This window comes from Chiloscyllium punctatum, chromosome 4 (genome assembly GCF_047496795.1).
Source record: "Chiloscyllium punctatum isolate Juve2018m chromosome 4, sChiPun1.3, whole genome shotgun sequence".
NCBI lineage: Eukaryota > Metazoa > Chordata > Chondrichthyes > Orectolobiformes > Hemiscylliidae > Chiloscyllium > Chiloscyllium punctatum.
Window position 1 is genome coordinate 89,540,479 of NC_092742.1, and position 15,970 is coordinate 89,556,448.

The window sequence follows — 15,970 nt, forward strand, 5'->3', positions numbered from 1 at the left end:
TAAAGAAAACCAGTTAATTTTTCCTTCAGTTGTTGTAAGCTGGGACTTTTAATTAAAAAGTCAGATAATTATGAACCAGCCACAACTGTGCATTTACAAATCAGGAAAAGCATCTGGAGAAGGAAGACTAAGTAGCAGCATTCAGGTCAGCACAAGAACCATCTCAGCAGATCCTATGAACAACGGCCAATGAAATGCTTGCCCCGTTTTCCTTCCATCCATAACATTTTTTTTCTGTGTGTAGGGACATGCACCCACATGTGAGAGAGAGAGCGCGAGAGAGAGCGAGAGAGAGAGAGCGCGCGCGAGAGAGAGAAAAATAGAGAATCATCTGTAATACATAAGTTTTATTTTAAGTACAGAAGCCTGCTTTGTGCTTGCTGACAGTCTGGATCTGAAGATTGGATAAATTGGGGAATTCTACATACTTTTTAAAATCTTTAACTTCTGTGACAACAGCAAGATTTGTTTTCCAGCATACTATCCCAACAAGGTTTGAAATCAACTTGATGTAACATGCCATTATGCTTGCCTATTTTGTGTCCACTTTCTTGGGTAATGTGGAACATGATAGTGCTGATGGAGAGTGTCAAATTGATCTGGTGATGGTTGACAGGAAGTATGAATGAATTTTGATGTAATATGATGTGTATACAAATGGACACAGAAGCATGTACAGAAACATGCACATCATATATATGGATGCACAGGTCATGATGCATAAACATTCATTCTCACAGTCACTTCATGCCTCTAATATCAGCCAAAGGGATATAAATTCCACTAACCCTTGTGATTGAGGTTGTTCTTACGATTGTCCGCCTTTGTTTTTTCGGCTTGCCCATATCATATTCATCATCATCCATATCCTCAAAAAGATAAACATAAAATCACTGTCCTGTGTTTTTCAAGACGCAGTGCATCAAACACATTTCCTCGTAAGTGTATTCTCACTTTTCCCTTTCAACATCAGTACTAGATTGACATTATTGCAGCTTGGTACACTACGAGATTGAACATTCAGGCAGTTTGTACATATTGATGGCTTGTATTTTAAAATGGATTGTGAAACCCCAATCTGATGTTTATAGATATTTTCAGTCAACTTGTTCAGCAATATCATGACACACCTTTGCAGCAGCAGGCTGGACGGGAACCAGCACCTTTTGGTCCAGAGGTAACATTATCACTGCACCACAACAGCACTTTCTTAATGCTTACATTCTTAACATGCGACCACATCTAAGTTCAATGACACTTAGTTGTATTTCCTGATTAATTTTGAGTTCATTATCGGACAATAAGGAATAGAAATAATTTGATATTTTCTTTAAAGGACAATCACAAAGGTGATGGGCTAAATAGCCTCCTTCTGTGCTTTATGTTTCAATAGTGATATTTGAGGTTAGAGATGCCAATACTGGGAACAGAACAATTATTTTTGGTATCGCACTAGACATAAGGCAATAATAAAGGCTTCTCTGTTCAGCACCAAACTTAAATGGCAATGCTTGTCACACTTACAGCCAACTTTTGTCTTGTATGTTTACTTCACACACAGCTTCCAACTTAATCATGTGCTTTCAAAAAAACTTCTGCTAAGCATTAGTAGGATTACAGTACACATAAGAAATTATACCTCCCAATCTCTGTATAATATTGTCTATCTAGTGGGAACCTATGCCTTGTCATGATCTGCTCACAGTAACTTTATGCACAACTCAAAAACCCAGCAAAGAAATGACTTCAGCTTTAGAGTCTGTGGTATATGTGAATGACGGTAGAAAGATATGCATGTAAGATCATCAAAGCATGCTACTCCCAAACCGTGCACACCTCTTTAAAAAAAAATTACAACCGACCAATCAGAAATCAAGCTGCAAAAATTAGACATAAGCACCCGGATTATGCAAGTCAGTTACTATGAAGCACAACTCAAGTCAGCTCTTGCTGTTACTTCCCATACTTGCTATTCCATTGCCGTATTGTTACCTTGCTCTACAGTGTTCCTGCAAAGCCCTTAAATGAATAAACATTGCCAGGTTCATACTTAGTTTCCATTCTGGCATGCCTTTACAAAGCACCTATCCTGCTACCCTCCTAATCCAATACCTACCCTTTGGACCCAAGTAGAAACATTTGTGAACATTTCCAGTGTTACATACTTGTCCTTGGACTGCATCATCACTTGCTTCCTGTTCAGATGAAAAACTTTCATACTCTTCCTCTGAGTAATTATCTGTGAAATAACAAAGATACCTTAAACTGTAGGCTTGTGGCTCACATACATACAACAGAGCTAATGAGATAGGACAATCTAATGAATTAAACTAGATATCCCTTCAAGAGCTTAAGCCAAATCATAGAATCCCTACAGTATGGAAGCTGGCATTCAACCCATCAATTCACATTGCACAAACAGCCAAGTTTCTGGTATTGAGACTGGTTCTCATGCAACGACGGCTTCCAAGAGATCAAATTGTGTTAGGGGATCCTGTAGTCCGAGGTACAGACAGACATTTGTGTGGCCAGCAGCAAAAAAGCAGAATGGTACGTTGCTTCCCTGGTGCCAGGATCAAGGATGTCTCAGAGAGAGGGTGCAGAATGTTCTCACGGTGGAGAGGGGCCAGCAAGAGGTCATTGTCCATACTGGAACCAACTACTTAGGAAGGGAAAAGGATGAGATTCTGAAGGGAGATTACAGGGAGTTAGGCAGAAATTTAAAAAGGAGGTCCTCAAGGGTAGTAATATCTGGATTACTCCCAGTGCTAAGTGGGGGAGACCCAGGGAGATGTGAGGAAAGAGATCAATCTGAGACTGGTACAGTTGAGAACAGAAGCGAGTCAAACAGTCAGGGCAGGCAGGGACAAGGTAGGACTAATAAATTAAACTGCATTTATTTCAATGCAAGGGGCCCAACAGGGAAGGCAGATGAACTCAGGGCATAGTTAGGAACATGGGACTGGAATATCATAGCAATTACAGAAACATGGCTCAGGGATGGACAGGACTGGCAGCTTAATGTTCCAGGAAGGATAGAAAGGGAGGCAAGAGAGGAGGGGGGAGTGGCATTTTTGATAAGGGATAGCATTATAGCTGTGCTGAGGGAGGATATTCCCAGAAATACATCCAGGGAAGTTATTTGGGTGGAACTGAGAAATAAGAAAGAGATGATCACCTTATTGGAATTGTATTATAGATCCCCTAATAGTCAGAGGGAAATTGAGAAGCAAACTATTAAGGCAATCTCAGCTATCTGTAAGAATAATAGGGTAGTTATGGTAGGGGATTTTAATTTCCCAAACATAGACTGGGACTGCCATAGTGTTAAAGGTTTAGATGGAGAGGAACTTGTTAAGTGTGTACAAGAACATTTTCTGATTCAGTATGTGGATGTACCTACTAGAGAAGGTGCAAATCCTCACTTACTCTTGGGAAGTAAGGCAGGGCAGTTGACTGAGGTGTCGGGGGAACACTTTGGGGCCAGCGACCACAATTCTATTAGATTTAAAGTAGTGATGGAAAAGGATAGGTCAGATCTAAGAGTTGAAGTTCTAAATTGGAGAAAGGCCAATTTTGACAGTATTAGGCAAGAGCTTTTGAAAGCTGATTGGGGGCAGATGTTCGCAGGTAAAGGGACAGCTGGAAAATGGGAAGCCTTCAGAAATGAGATAACAAGAATCCAGAGAAAGTATATTCCTGTCAGGGTGAAAGGGAAGGCTGGTACGTACAGAGAATGCTAGATGACTAAAGAAATTGAGTGTTTGGTTAAGAAAAAGGAGGAAGCATATGTAAGGTATAAACAGGATAGATCGAGTGAATCCTTAGAAGAGTATAAAGGAAGGAGTATACTTAAGAAGGAAATCGGGAGAGCAAAAAGGGGACATGAGATAGCTTTTGCAAATAAAATTAAGGAGAATCCAAAGGGCTTTTACAAATACATTAAGGACAAAAGGGTAACTAGGGAGAGAATAGGGCCCCTCAAAGATGAGCAAGGCGGCCTTTGTGTGAAGCCGCAGAAAATGAGGGAGATACTAAATGAGTATTTTGCATCAATATTTACTGTGAAAAAGGATATGGAAGATATAGACTATGGGGAAATAGATGGTGACATCTTGCAAAACGTCCAGATTACAAAGGAGGAAGTACTGGATGTCTCAAAATGGGTAAAGGTGGATAAGTCCCCAGGACCTGATCAGGTGTACCCGAGAACTCTTTGGGAAGCAAGAGAAGTGATTGCTGGGTCTTTTGCTGAGATATTTGTATCATCGATAGTCACTGGTGAGGTGCTGGGAGACTGGAGGTTGGCAAACTTGATGCCACTGTTTAAGTAGGGTGGTAAGGACTTCTAGGGAGCTATAGACCAGTGAGCCTGAACTCTGTGGTGGGCAAGTTGTTGGAGGGAATCCTGAGGGACAGGATGTACATGTATTTGGAAAGGCAAGGTCTGATTAGGGATAGTCACCATGCTTTTGAGCGTGGGAAATCATGTCTCACAAACTTGATTGAGCTTTTTGAAGAAGTAACAAAGAAGATTGATGAGGGCAGACCATAAGATGTGATCTATATGGACTTCAGTAAGGCGTTCGACAAGGTTCCCCATGGGAGACTGATTAGCAAGGTTAGATCTCATGGAATACAGGGAGAACTAGCCATTTGGATACAGAACTGGCTCAAAGGTAGAAGACAGAGGGTGGTGGTGGAGGGTTGTTTTCTAGACTGGAGGCCTGTGACCAGTGGAGTGCCACAAGGATCGGTGCTGGGTCCACTACTTTTTGTCATTTACATAAATGATTTGGATGCGAGCATAAGAGGTAGTTAGTAAGTTTGCAGATGACACCAAAATTGGAGGTGTAGTGGACAGTGAAGAGGGTTACCTCAGATTACAACGGGATCTGGACCAGATGGGCCAATGGGCTGAGAAGTGGCAGATGGAGTTTAATTCAGATAAATTCGAGGTACTGCATTTTGGGAAAGTAAATCTGAGCAGGACTTATACACTTAATGGCAACATCCTAGGGAATATTGCTGAACAAAAAGAGACCTTGGAGTGCAGGTTCAAAGCTCCTTGAAAGTAGAGTCGCAGGGAGATAGGATAGTTAAGGCGGCGTTTGGTATGCTTTCTTTTATTGGTCAGAGTATTGAGTACAGGAGTTGGGAGGTCTATGTTGCAGCTGGACAGGACATTGGTTAGTCCACTGTAGGAATAGTACGTGCAATTCAGGTCTCCTTCCTATCGGAAAGATGTTGTGAAACTTGAAATAGTTCAGAAAAGATGTACAAAGATGTTGCCAGTTTTGGAGGATTTGAGCTATAGGGAGAGGCTGATCAGGCTGGGGCTGTTTTCCCTGGATCGTCGGAGGCTGAGGGGTGACCTTATAGAGGTTTACAAAATTATGAGGGGCATGGATAGGGTAAATAGGCAAAGCCTTTTCCCTGGGTCAGGGAGTCCAGAACTAGAAGGCATAGGTTTAGGGTGAGAGGGGAAAGATATAAAGGAGACCTAAGAGGCAACGTTTTTACATAGAGGGTGGTACAGGTATGGAATGAACTGCCAGAGGAAGTGGTGGAGGCTGGTACATTTAAGAGGCATTTGAATGGGTATATGAATAGGAAGGGTTTGGAGGTATATGGGCCAGATACTGGCAGGTGGGACTATATTGGGTTGGGATATCTGGTCAGCATGGACGGGTTGGACCGAAGGGTCTGTTTCCATGCTGCACATCTCTATGATTCAGAGTCCACACCGACCCTCCAAGGAACATCCCACCATGACCCACACCCATACCTATCCCTGTAATTCCCACGGCCAAACCACCCAACCTGCACATCTTTGGACAGCAGAAAACCAAAGTATCTGCAGGGAAACCCACACAGACGTGGGGAGAATGCGCAAATGCCACAGGGCCATTCATCTGAGTATGGAATTGAACCAGTGTCCCTAGTGATGTGAGACAGCAGTGTTAACCACTGAGCCTCCATGCTTCCACATGGATAGTGAGGTGGGCAATTTCACTGATCTGGGCAACAGGTAAGGAGTACTGGAAGAGAAAGGGGAGGTTAACTCTGGTGAGGAAGTTGAAAAGAGTTAGGAGATAATTTGTAATTTTGATTTAGACCTGTTTCAGTACTGTGGTTATGTGGGGCGGATCCAAATTGGAGAAAATCAAATCTCGCGCTCCAGCAAAGATGGATTCAGATTTGGGAGGTTTCAGCAAGCCAATAACTTTTGAGAGGAAATGGTGGTTGGAAATTAGATGTTAGATTACAAAGGAAGTAAATTGAAGTATGCTATGTTTTGAGGTTAGGATGATTTTATATAGAAGTGCACAATACCAGCAATGCAATCATTTACAGAGCCAGCTAGCATGGAGGCCAAGAATGGATATTGGGATGTTAACAGCTTACTCTGACTAGATTTAAAGGTGGGTAAAATGAACAAGTTGAGCTCAGATATGCACTGCAGCAAAATTGTTGAGGAATAATAAAATGACAATCGCAGAGAGAGCTAGAGGGAACCTTAGCAGAGGTTGCCATGGTAAGGAGAAATAGAAGTGCAACAAATGCAAAACAGCAGTTGATCTTAATTTTAGTGACAAAGAGGTCCAGAAATTTCAAGTGCTTATTGAAGGTCAGAGTGCTACAGGAAAGCTTTATGCCCTTAATACTGCATTGAGCTTTAGATTGTTCAACACTGACAGATTAAATTATTTGACTACCTGTGCACATTAAAATAATAAATTTGCCACTTAGTGCTACTGAAGAGAAGTTGAAGATCTAAGAAACTGAACTAAAATGAAATGCCCAGTAGCACAATTACAGATCCTGATCATAATTCCGAATATATCTGGAGGACATTCTGAGCTGTATGGTATTGGAGTGTATCACCAACAGTGGTGATTGTGGGCATAATGTGAAATAATGGGATTTAAGGGAATCTCCAAGAGAATACCATACTACAGCAATTATTACAGCTATCACAGGAATCTTTTTTGTTGAGCAATTGTGACAAAACACGAAACCAATATAGTGTACCTTTGTAAACTAAGGCAGCATCTATTATTAGTACATTTAACTGTAATTCAATTAACATTAGTACTAATTGCTCTGGTGACATTATTAAAAAAAACTCATGTTCTAAAATCAGGACTCAACCCCACCTGTTGATTTTATCTTTTGATTTGGCTGCATTGAACTATCCTCATGATCAATTGGCTGGCTGGACAGTGCAAAGATCCAGATTTCAGCTACTTTCACTGCAGCTTGCTTGAGGTTACTGAGCAGCGTGAGGATCTGGCCACCTTCCGTTGGATGTTGCATTACCTGCACCACATGAAGAGAAGAGTTAGCTAGCAAAGTTAACTTTTATGAGTAAATAGCTGTGTCTCCTGGTTTAGTCATACTTGATGAGGGATAAATAATTTCCAGTATTCTAGGGAGAAAACTCTCCTGATTTTCTTCCAATTATTTTTCACAATTCCAATGGCTTCTGTCTTGATGATACTGTTATCATTCTGCTGAGCTGGTCAACATACTGGGATCATTTTAACTTTGTGCAGGTGACAGAAAGGTAACATGAATAATAGTGAATTGGCAGCCATTTTACACCTCTCTCACTTTTTTGCTTTGACTAATGCTGGTCAATGGAAACGACAATTAGTAGAGATATAAAATGGGCTGCCAACTTACTACTATGCATTTTATTTTACTGCACAGAGTCAAAATGACCTTGGCATCAAGGACCAGAACAATACAAAATGGCTGCCTCAGTTTGATTCCTTTACCCTCTGTCTCACCTCTGCCATATTGATAGACCCAACTGCCAGGGTCTTGTATCCCAGAATGGTCCTGTTCTTGTATCGCTTTCGTCTCTGAAGCATGATTTGCAGCTTGTTGCCTTCTCTTTTGAGGAAATGAGGATACTGTTGAAAAGAAAAGCCATAAATTGTAGAAAAGCATCAAAGTGAGTGGGTTCACCAACTGGAAATTTCCACTAAAGCCCATTATGCTGGAGAGCCTGCAAAAAGCAAACAAGATAGCTGGTAACTCAAATGAATTCCAATGGCCCTCTGCATAAACCTTTCCTTAGTAGGTGAAAAGGTAGCTGTCGGTGAGAAAGACATCTTGCGAAATTGACAGGGGTGATACTGTCTGGGAGAGAGTTCAGCAGGGGGAGGGTGCGCATGGAGGGTGATCCCACAGTTATCATGTTACCTGCACAGGAAAGGGGACCAGAAGATGAAATATCACTGCTCAGTCCCATGATAATTAGCGCTTGTTATAGTATACACAAATCTCTTCAGAGATTGTTATCCTCAGATCCTCAGCAAAGTACACAGGCACCCTATTATAAGTTACATCACAAGTACACATTAGAATAAAACTGCTTAGAAAAATAAGATTAAGTGTGGGAGCCGAATGGAAGGAGGAAATACCTGTATCAAAAATGAAAGATTTTAATTGAATTGCTTTATCACACCTGTCCAAATACCTCAGGGTGACTGAGATAATGAAGTCTTTTCATATGTCAACATTTACTTTTTTTAAAAAACTGCCTAATTTATGCAAGATAAGGTGGTGAGGAAGTTCACCTTCGCCCATCTATCCAGAAACACATCAACCATTACGACCGAAAGATGTCTCTGAAATGAGGCCTGATTCTTGCCTACACCAAATAAACAAACCAATGAATTACAGATGCTGGAAATTAGAAACAAAAACAGAAATGGCTGGAAAAATGCAGCAGGTCTGGCAGCATCTATGGAGAGAAAGTAGAATTAACATTTTGGATCCTGCGAGTCTTCTTCAGAACATTCTGCTGAGCTTTTCCAGTATTTTCTGTTTTTGTTCCTTCCTGTCACCATCTTGCCCAGAAGTCAGATTTAAATTTAGATTTTTTTTCTTAATCGATCAGCTCCAAATTTACTTATGTTCAGTTTGAAGTCATGCATTTTTCTGACTGTTCATCTTTCTCTCAATGGAACACTGTTTACCTTACCTGTAGTATTAAATAATTCACATAAACTGGCTCCTTCCACTTACCCCCTTCAAGTCTGAGGAACCCATGATCTTAAGTTCCTCATAGTTTCAACCTTTTGAGGGTTACCAGCCTACCACATTGTTTACATTCCTTCACTTGTTAATGGGCAGCATACCGACAAAATGACAAGACTAGGAATTATCGATGTGAGGAGACAAGGATGCAAATTCATTCTCATCCTCGAGGACTCTACCACACCACTAACAGCAGTGATCATTGCTTAAAGAGAAAAGAACAAATTCTTCTTTTCCCAGAGAACATTGAAGCTATAGGATGCATTGTTGAATGGTGCATTGAGCACTGTTTGGCCACATGTTGAGGAGAAACCAGGGACAGAAATTATATATGAAGGTTATTGTAGATATGGTTCATCTGAATCTCTAAATTGATTTGAGGTGACAGATAGAGAGAATATTTTTCCCAACTGAGCCTGGGGTTTTATTCCTCTTTATAGGTCTCTCCCAGAACTCTACACATCTACAGATAGGGAAAGAACATGTACCCAGTGAGCGTCACTGTGGAGTAAGTTTGATAAGACTAAATGATCATTTTCAGACCAACAATTTTCTCTCTTTAGGAAGTAAAGCATGGAAGGACAAAGGTATAGTCTATCATGACAGACATACTAATGGTTAATTCACCATTTTGGGAGTATAAAGACAGGAAGTTTTACAAGTTAGAGAACTTTCAAAGAATTGAAGCTTGACTAATTAAATCAGAATTGGTTACAGGCACAAAATGGAAATCACTTTCATTATATACACCTATTAATTAGAAACTATTTGCCTACTGGAAAGCACAAGTGCTATTATTATTTTTTAAAAAATCATAGGAAGGCTAATCACAATTCATGCTTTATGAATGTAAAGGCAGAGTGATCCAAATTATTTTTTAAACAACAATGATCAGGCCAGCCAGTGTGCCATGGTGAATTTTGATTGTATTCAATTGTTGGAAGCCAACATATTTCTAACATTTGCAACTCTTCTTTGTGTCAGAAATATGCAATGCACTAACTTTTTGAGCAATAGCATCAGTCTCTACTTTGCAGAGGCTAAATGCCAATTTATCATCACTTCCTTTCCTTCCATCTCTTCCTGGATCATGATTCCACTGCCAAATATCAAGCTTCAGTTCCAGATGTGGCACTAACTTCATTGCCCCAGGAGACTGTTCACTCCGAGGCCTCTAACCTCACTGTATTCCAAACATATAAAGGCCACTTACACCTCCTTTCCAAGATCCAAAAACAGGAAAGATCTGGCTGATGTAATACTTCTGCGTATTGCTGCCCCATGAATTGAGTTCCTCCTAACTTCTGATCATCGATATTCCTCACGAAAGGCTTATGCCTGAAACGTCGATTCGCCTGCTCCTCGGATGCTGCCTGACCGGCTGTGCTTTTCCAGCACCACAGTCTTCGACTTCTTCCTAACTTGACTCAACTTCTTCTTCCCTTGTCCAGTCTCTTCCCAGTTGCATCCATAACTCTTCTGACAGCCTCTATCACTTCAACAGTTTCACATTTCTTGACCCTGACCATCCCCGATTCACCACAGGAGTGAAATCTCTCTACCCCTACAATCCCATATGATCGTCCATTGCCTCTGCGCTTTGCTTCTTCCTTGAATGAAAATTCAGTCCATCTGTCAATCCACCAACATCCTCTTTACCTGGTTGAATTCTTCTCACATGAAACATCTCCTCTATTAACTCGACTCACTTCCTCCAAGTAAAAAGATTGCTGGGAGAGACACACCAGGGATCCTTATCTGCATTTATTTGGCATATGTGGAACATTTAGGCTGCAGATGTACTTGGGTTCTTCCTTCACCTATCTTAAAGTAAATTTATAATTAACTCAGTGCCCATAATCATGCCCTGGAGTGGAAATTTTCAATAACTTTGCTTCCAATTTTCATTCTTTTCTCACTTCGACTGGTCCACCTCAGAATCATGCTTTCCTTTCCTTGGCTTTTCTCTGTCCATTTGTAAGTGATTAGTTATCACCAATGTGATTCTTTCTATCCACTGAACCCCACAGCCACCACAACTGCAATTGCTCACATCCCACTTTATGTTAGGACTTAATTTCAGTCTTCCAGTTTATTCTTCACTTTTTTTTAAGATTAGATTAGATTAGATTACCTACAGTGTGGAAACAGGCCCTTCGGCCCAACAAGTCCACACCGACCTGCTGAAGAGCAACCCACCCAGACCCATTCCACTACATTCATCCCTGACTAATGCACCTAACACTACAGGCAAATTTAGCATGGCCAATTCACCTAACCTGCACATCTTTGGACTGTGGGAAACCGGAACACCCGGAGGAAACCCACGCAGACACGGGGAGAACGTGCAAACTCCACACAGAAGGTTGCCCGAGGCGGGAATTGAACTCGGGTCTCTGGCGTTGTGAGGCAGCAGTGCTAACCACTGGGCCACTGTGCCACCCATAAACTTCCACAGACATATTTCTGATGTCTTACTTTTAACTCAACTCAGGCCTCCAACACCCTGCCCAACAGATTTGTTCCCCATACTTCTGCTGTCACTCCTTCCCCGCTCCAAAAATCATAATCAGGCTCTCCCATCACTTTTCACCAACTAGCCTGCAAATTCACTGGATTACACCATTTCCACTATTAATGCTGACACCAAACTCACGTCCTCATTTTCAACATTTGAAGATGCAATTTCCACTGCAACATCTTGATCTACTCTTCAATTATTCCACAACCTTCTCCCATTCCTATCTTTCCAATGCAAGCACAGAACACGTAACACCTGCCATTTTACCTTCTCTCCCTTCATTAACTAAGCCCCCAAACAGTCCTTCCAGGTTAAGCACAAATATGCATGAATTTCTTTTAATTTACTGCTCAAGATTTGCATTAGTGGGGTCAATAACAGACTGAGCAATTGCTTTGTGGAACCTGTCTGTTCAATCATTAGCACAATACCAAACTTTGTGTCAGATTAATTCCCAATCTTACTCTCATTGATTTCTCTGCCCTGAGCCTCATGTGTTTCAATGAAGGTCAATGCAAGCTCAAAGAAAGAAGCACATCTTCTAAATGTATTCTCTACAGTCTTATGGACTTAGAGTTCAACAACTTCAGGCTGCAATGCTTGTCCTCATTTTGTTTTGCTTTCACAATTCATAGATATTGGTTTTCATCTCTTTTTCTCTTAAATTGGTTTCCAGATTGCAGCAGCTCATCAGCCTAAAATTCTTACCTCTGCCAGGCAGGTCACTGATTTCTTAGTTATTCCACTAGCACGCCCTTTTCACTTAGCACACCACCTCTTGTCATTTTATCTCTCCTGCCCTACACCAGACCATCGACCTTACCTTTTGTTCTTTCTTCAGCCCATCTCTCCACTCACCCCTTTCAACTGCCTCAAACTTATTATATTTCCATCTTCTCGAAGTTCTTCTGAAACAGTAACTGTTTCTCACACCACAAAGGCTTCCTGGCCTGTTGAGTACTTCAGCATTTCATTGCCAAAGATTAGGTTCATCCGCTAATTCAAATGGAAGACGTTTAAGAGGAAAATGCAAAGGAATTAAGATGACAAAGAAGTAACATTTTAAAACTACAAAGGGTTTTCATAGGTTGGAGCTTCAGCAACAAGTACGAAAGGTGCAGTCAGTGGAAACAGGTTGTGAAGTGTTACAGCACAATACCAAAATATTGTGCCAAATGGCACATGTTGTGAGGTTCTTATTTTCTTTTCCAGTTGCACCAGATGCAATTATTTCTTGTTTAATTTAAAATGGTCACTTTTATATTCCTCTCAGTTAATTTCTTGAAGACATGTCTAAGTCATTACAGAAAGGGTTCTGAAGAATCATCACTGGGCCCGAAATGCTGACTCTGCTTTCTCTCCACAGATGCCCTCAGTCCTGCTGAGTTTCTTCAGTAATTTCTGTTTCTGTCATGAAAAGTCATTTTGAGGAAGCTTTATCTTCATTTTCAAATAGATTTTGCATAAAAAAACCAATCTAGCTACGATGGTTGAAAAGGGTCAGGTGACTTCAGCAAATTGTATATCAATCTTCTGAGAAGTTTCTCATTAAATCACCCTGGTTGAGTGGTGGAGGGGTTTCCCGTTGAATGGTCAAACCGTGACAGCACCTCACTGTGGAATTCACAATTGATCTTGCTCATTTTTTATGCTCCAAACTCAAAACAAATTAACTTGCAGAATTTTTGTTTGCAATTTATCAAAAAGAGAACTCCAGAGAAATTGTTACCCATTAATAGCTGTGAAGGGCCCCATTGTCTACCTTCTATTGCTATGACATTGAGGGGAAACCCTCTGTTAATTAAACTAAACACCCAGAAAAGCTCACCTCGCCTTGTAATCTGCTAAAATGTGAGAGAGAGAACTCCCAAATTCCACTATTTAAAGAAAATAACATCAATCTATTTTTTAAGTCCAAATGTGAACATTAAACAATTATTCACAACTCTAAGGCCTCCTTTCTCAACTGCTTATTAAGTGCCTCCAACTCTGTAATATGCTGTTCCAATAAGACACATTAAAATTACATCAACTTAATTTCAAAACCACACAGTCACAGTTGTCTTCTGGGACTTCACTCTTCCAGCTGCGGAATTCCCTGGGTTATCTTCTTTCTTCTTACTGACTTTCAGCCTCAGATCTTCACGTGACTGTCCTCCAAGGCGGACCTCAGGATATGCAACAACGCAGAGTCGCCGAGCAAAGGCTGATAGCCAAGGCTGGGACCCATGAAGGTGGCCTCAACCAGGATCTTGTCACACTACAGGTGACCCCACTACACTATATACACACACACACACTCTTACATACAACCACACTCTCACAGACCCTCTCTCATACACACACAAATTCACACTCACGCGCACACTCTCTCGCAGGCATATACTTTGTCACATTTATGCACATACACTCACTCTCCCTGTCTCCCACACACACAAGTCTATGGGGTATTTGCATTTACAGATTTGTATTTGCAGATACATTATTTTTTGTTCAAAAAGTGTGCACTACAATTTATAAATTCCTACTTTGGAAACAGAGGCAGTCTGACCCAAGGTTGGGATACAGGCGGACTTTAACCTCACTTTTATGCATTGTCTGAGTTGAGTTGTCATCTTTTTTAATAAAACCTTAAGTTATCTCAGGAATGTGACTTGAAAGTGATTCTGGGATTTACACATTAATAAATCGGAACCTGCGACCCATTCTAAGTGACAAAAGACTTAACAGCAATCTAGATTGGTTCAATACATCACATCAGTTGAATGACACTTTGATCTTTTACTATAAATTCTGTGTCCTATGATCCAGCTCCACAAGCTACCTGATGAAGTAGCAGCGCTCCGAAAGATTGTACTCCCAAATAAACCTGTTGGACTATAACTTGGTATTGTATGATTTTTAACTTTGCCAATTTAAGAAAGAAACAAGGAGATTCTTTTCTCAAGGCAGTGAATCTGGGAATTCTTTACTTCACAGGGCTGTAAAGGCTGGGTTGTTAAGTATTTTCAAGGATAAGGAAGACAGATTGTTTAATCAGTCAGGGAATCAAGGGTTATATGACAAGGGAGGAAAAGTGGAGCTGAGGATTATGAGATGAGCCATTATCAGCCACGGCAGAGCTGACCAATGGCTGATGGCCTTCTCCAGCTTTGACAACTTATGGTCACCTGTAAAGAAATCCTAGTGTGAGAACTGCAGTGTATAACTCTGTGACCTGCTGAATGTTCAGCTCTTCTGGGGAATCCTGAAATTATACTGATATCTGACTGCAGCTATTTGAACCAGTACAGACTACAATTCAAGAGTGGAATGGACTCCATCAATGACAGTGACAGCGACCTTACAAAATGTGTCGAATATGAGAACTTTAATGACCATTTTGTCTGGTCACTTGCAATCACGTATGATCTTCTTTGACTGTCTTTTTTGCGTGACTGAGGTAGCGCTTAGAGTTTTGGGTAAATGCATGAATAAAAAATACCTTTTACTTAACTCTGTAAACATTTACTGCTGTCCAGAGTCTCTTGGGTTAAGATGCAGACACATCTTCCTCTCCAAAAAATCATGTTGATTTAAGACGACAAATGGAAGTGCATATACAAGTGTTTTAGTTTCTTTCTAAACTTTTCCATAACAGTCAGAGAGAGATGATCATAACTTTCTACAGAGTGCTGCTGAAATATTCTCAAGGGATGTGGTTAAGGATCAAACCATTTAATCTTGTAAAGGAAATGTAGATAAGTTTGCAGAGAAAGAACTATTGAGGCTATGGACTCTGAACAAGATAATGGAGTTGAAGGGCCAAATGGTCTTGTTCGATGTTATGGACTGCTGACTTTTTCCCCAGTTGCACCATAACTACGTATTTCTTGTTTTAGAAGAAGAAAAAAATCATGCAAGTCTAATAAATCGTGCCGTTGATTCATCCTTAATTGCAAGGTGAAGGAGCCTGTGGCAATGAGAAACCTTGCAACAAAAGTGGGGAGTGCACTGCATGAATAACTGACAGAATACATCAAATTTAAATTAAAAAGCCTTATGAGAGTCAGTGTCAAAATCAGCATCTCAGCACAGAAGGTAGCTCATCAGTCTATTATGCCTGTGTCAGCTCTTTAAAAGAGCTATCCAATTAGCCCAACATCCTGCTCCTTTTCCAAAACCCCGTTAATTACACATCGAATATTCAGCCAGTTCCTTCACAAAACGGATTCTAAATCGGTGTAAAAAAAAATTGCCATCTTCCATCATCAAAACTCTTGGCTATTTACCTTAAATCAGATCTTCTGTTTACTGACATTTCTGTAAATTGAAACAACAGCTCTGGCTCTATTGAAATCCTTCATAATTTTGAGCATCTGTATTAATTTTCCCACAAATATTCTCCAGTACAAG

The 15,970-nt window shown here is 40.7% G+C and overlaps 1 protein-coding gene across 4 annotated transcripts in view; it reads right to left on the reverse strand.

Annotated features, from left to right (window-relative positions):
- The window catches only part of pacs2 (phosphofurin acidic cluster sorting protein 2), a 284,997-nt gene that overhangs the window by 95,994 nt on the left and 173,033 nt on the right, over nt 1-15,970 (reverse strand). For all 4 annotated transcript variants that reach the window (XM_072569264.1, XM_072569263.1, XM_072569262.1 and 1 more), the window contains exons 4-7: nt 7,797-7,922; nt 7,161-7,323; nt 2,166-2,239; nt 789-869 (exon numbers count right to left, since the gene is read on the reverse strand). In XM_072569264.1, the coding sequence (XP_072425365.1) occupies nt 789-869; nt 2,166-2,239; nt 7,161-7,323; nt 7,797-7,922 (444 nt within the window). The remainder of the gene's footprint in view (nt 1-788; nt 870-2,165; nt 2,240-7,160; nt 7,324-7,796; nt 7,923-15,970) is intronic.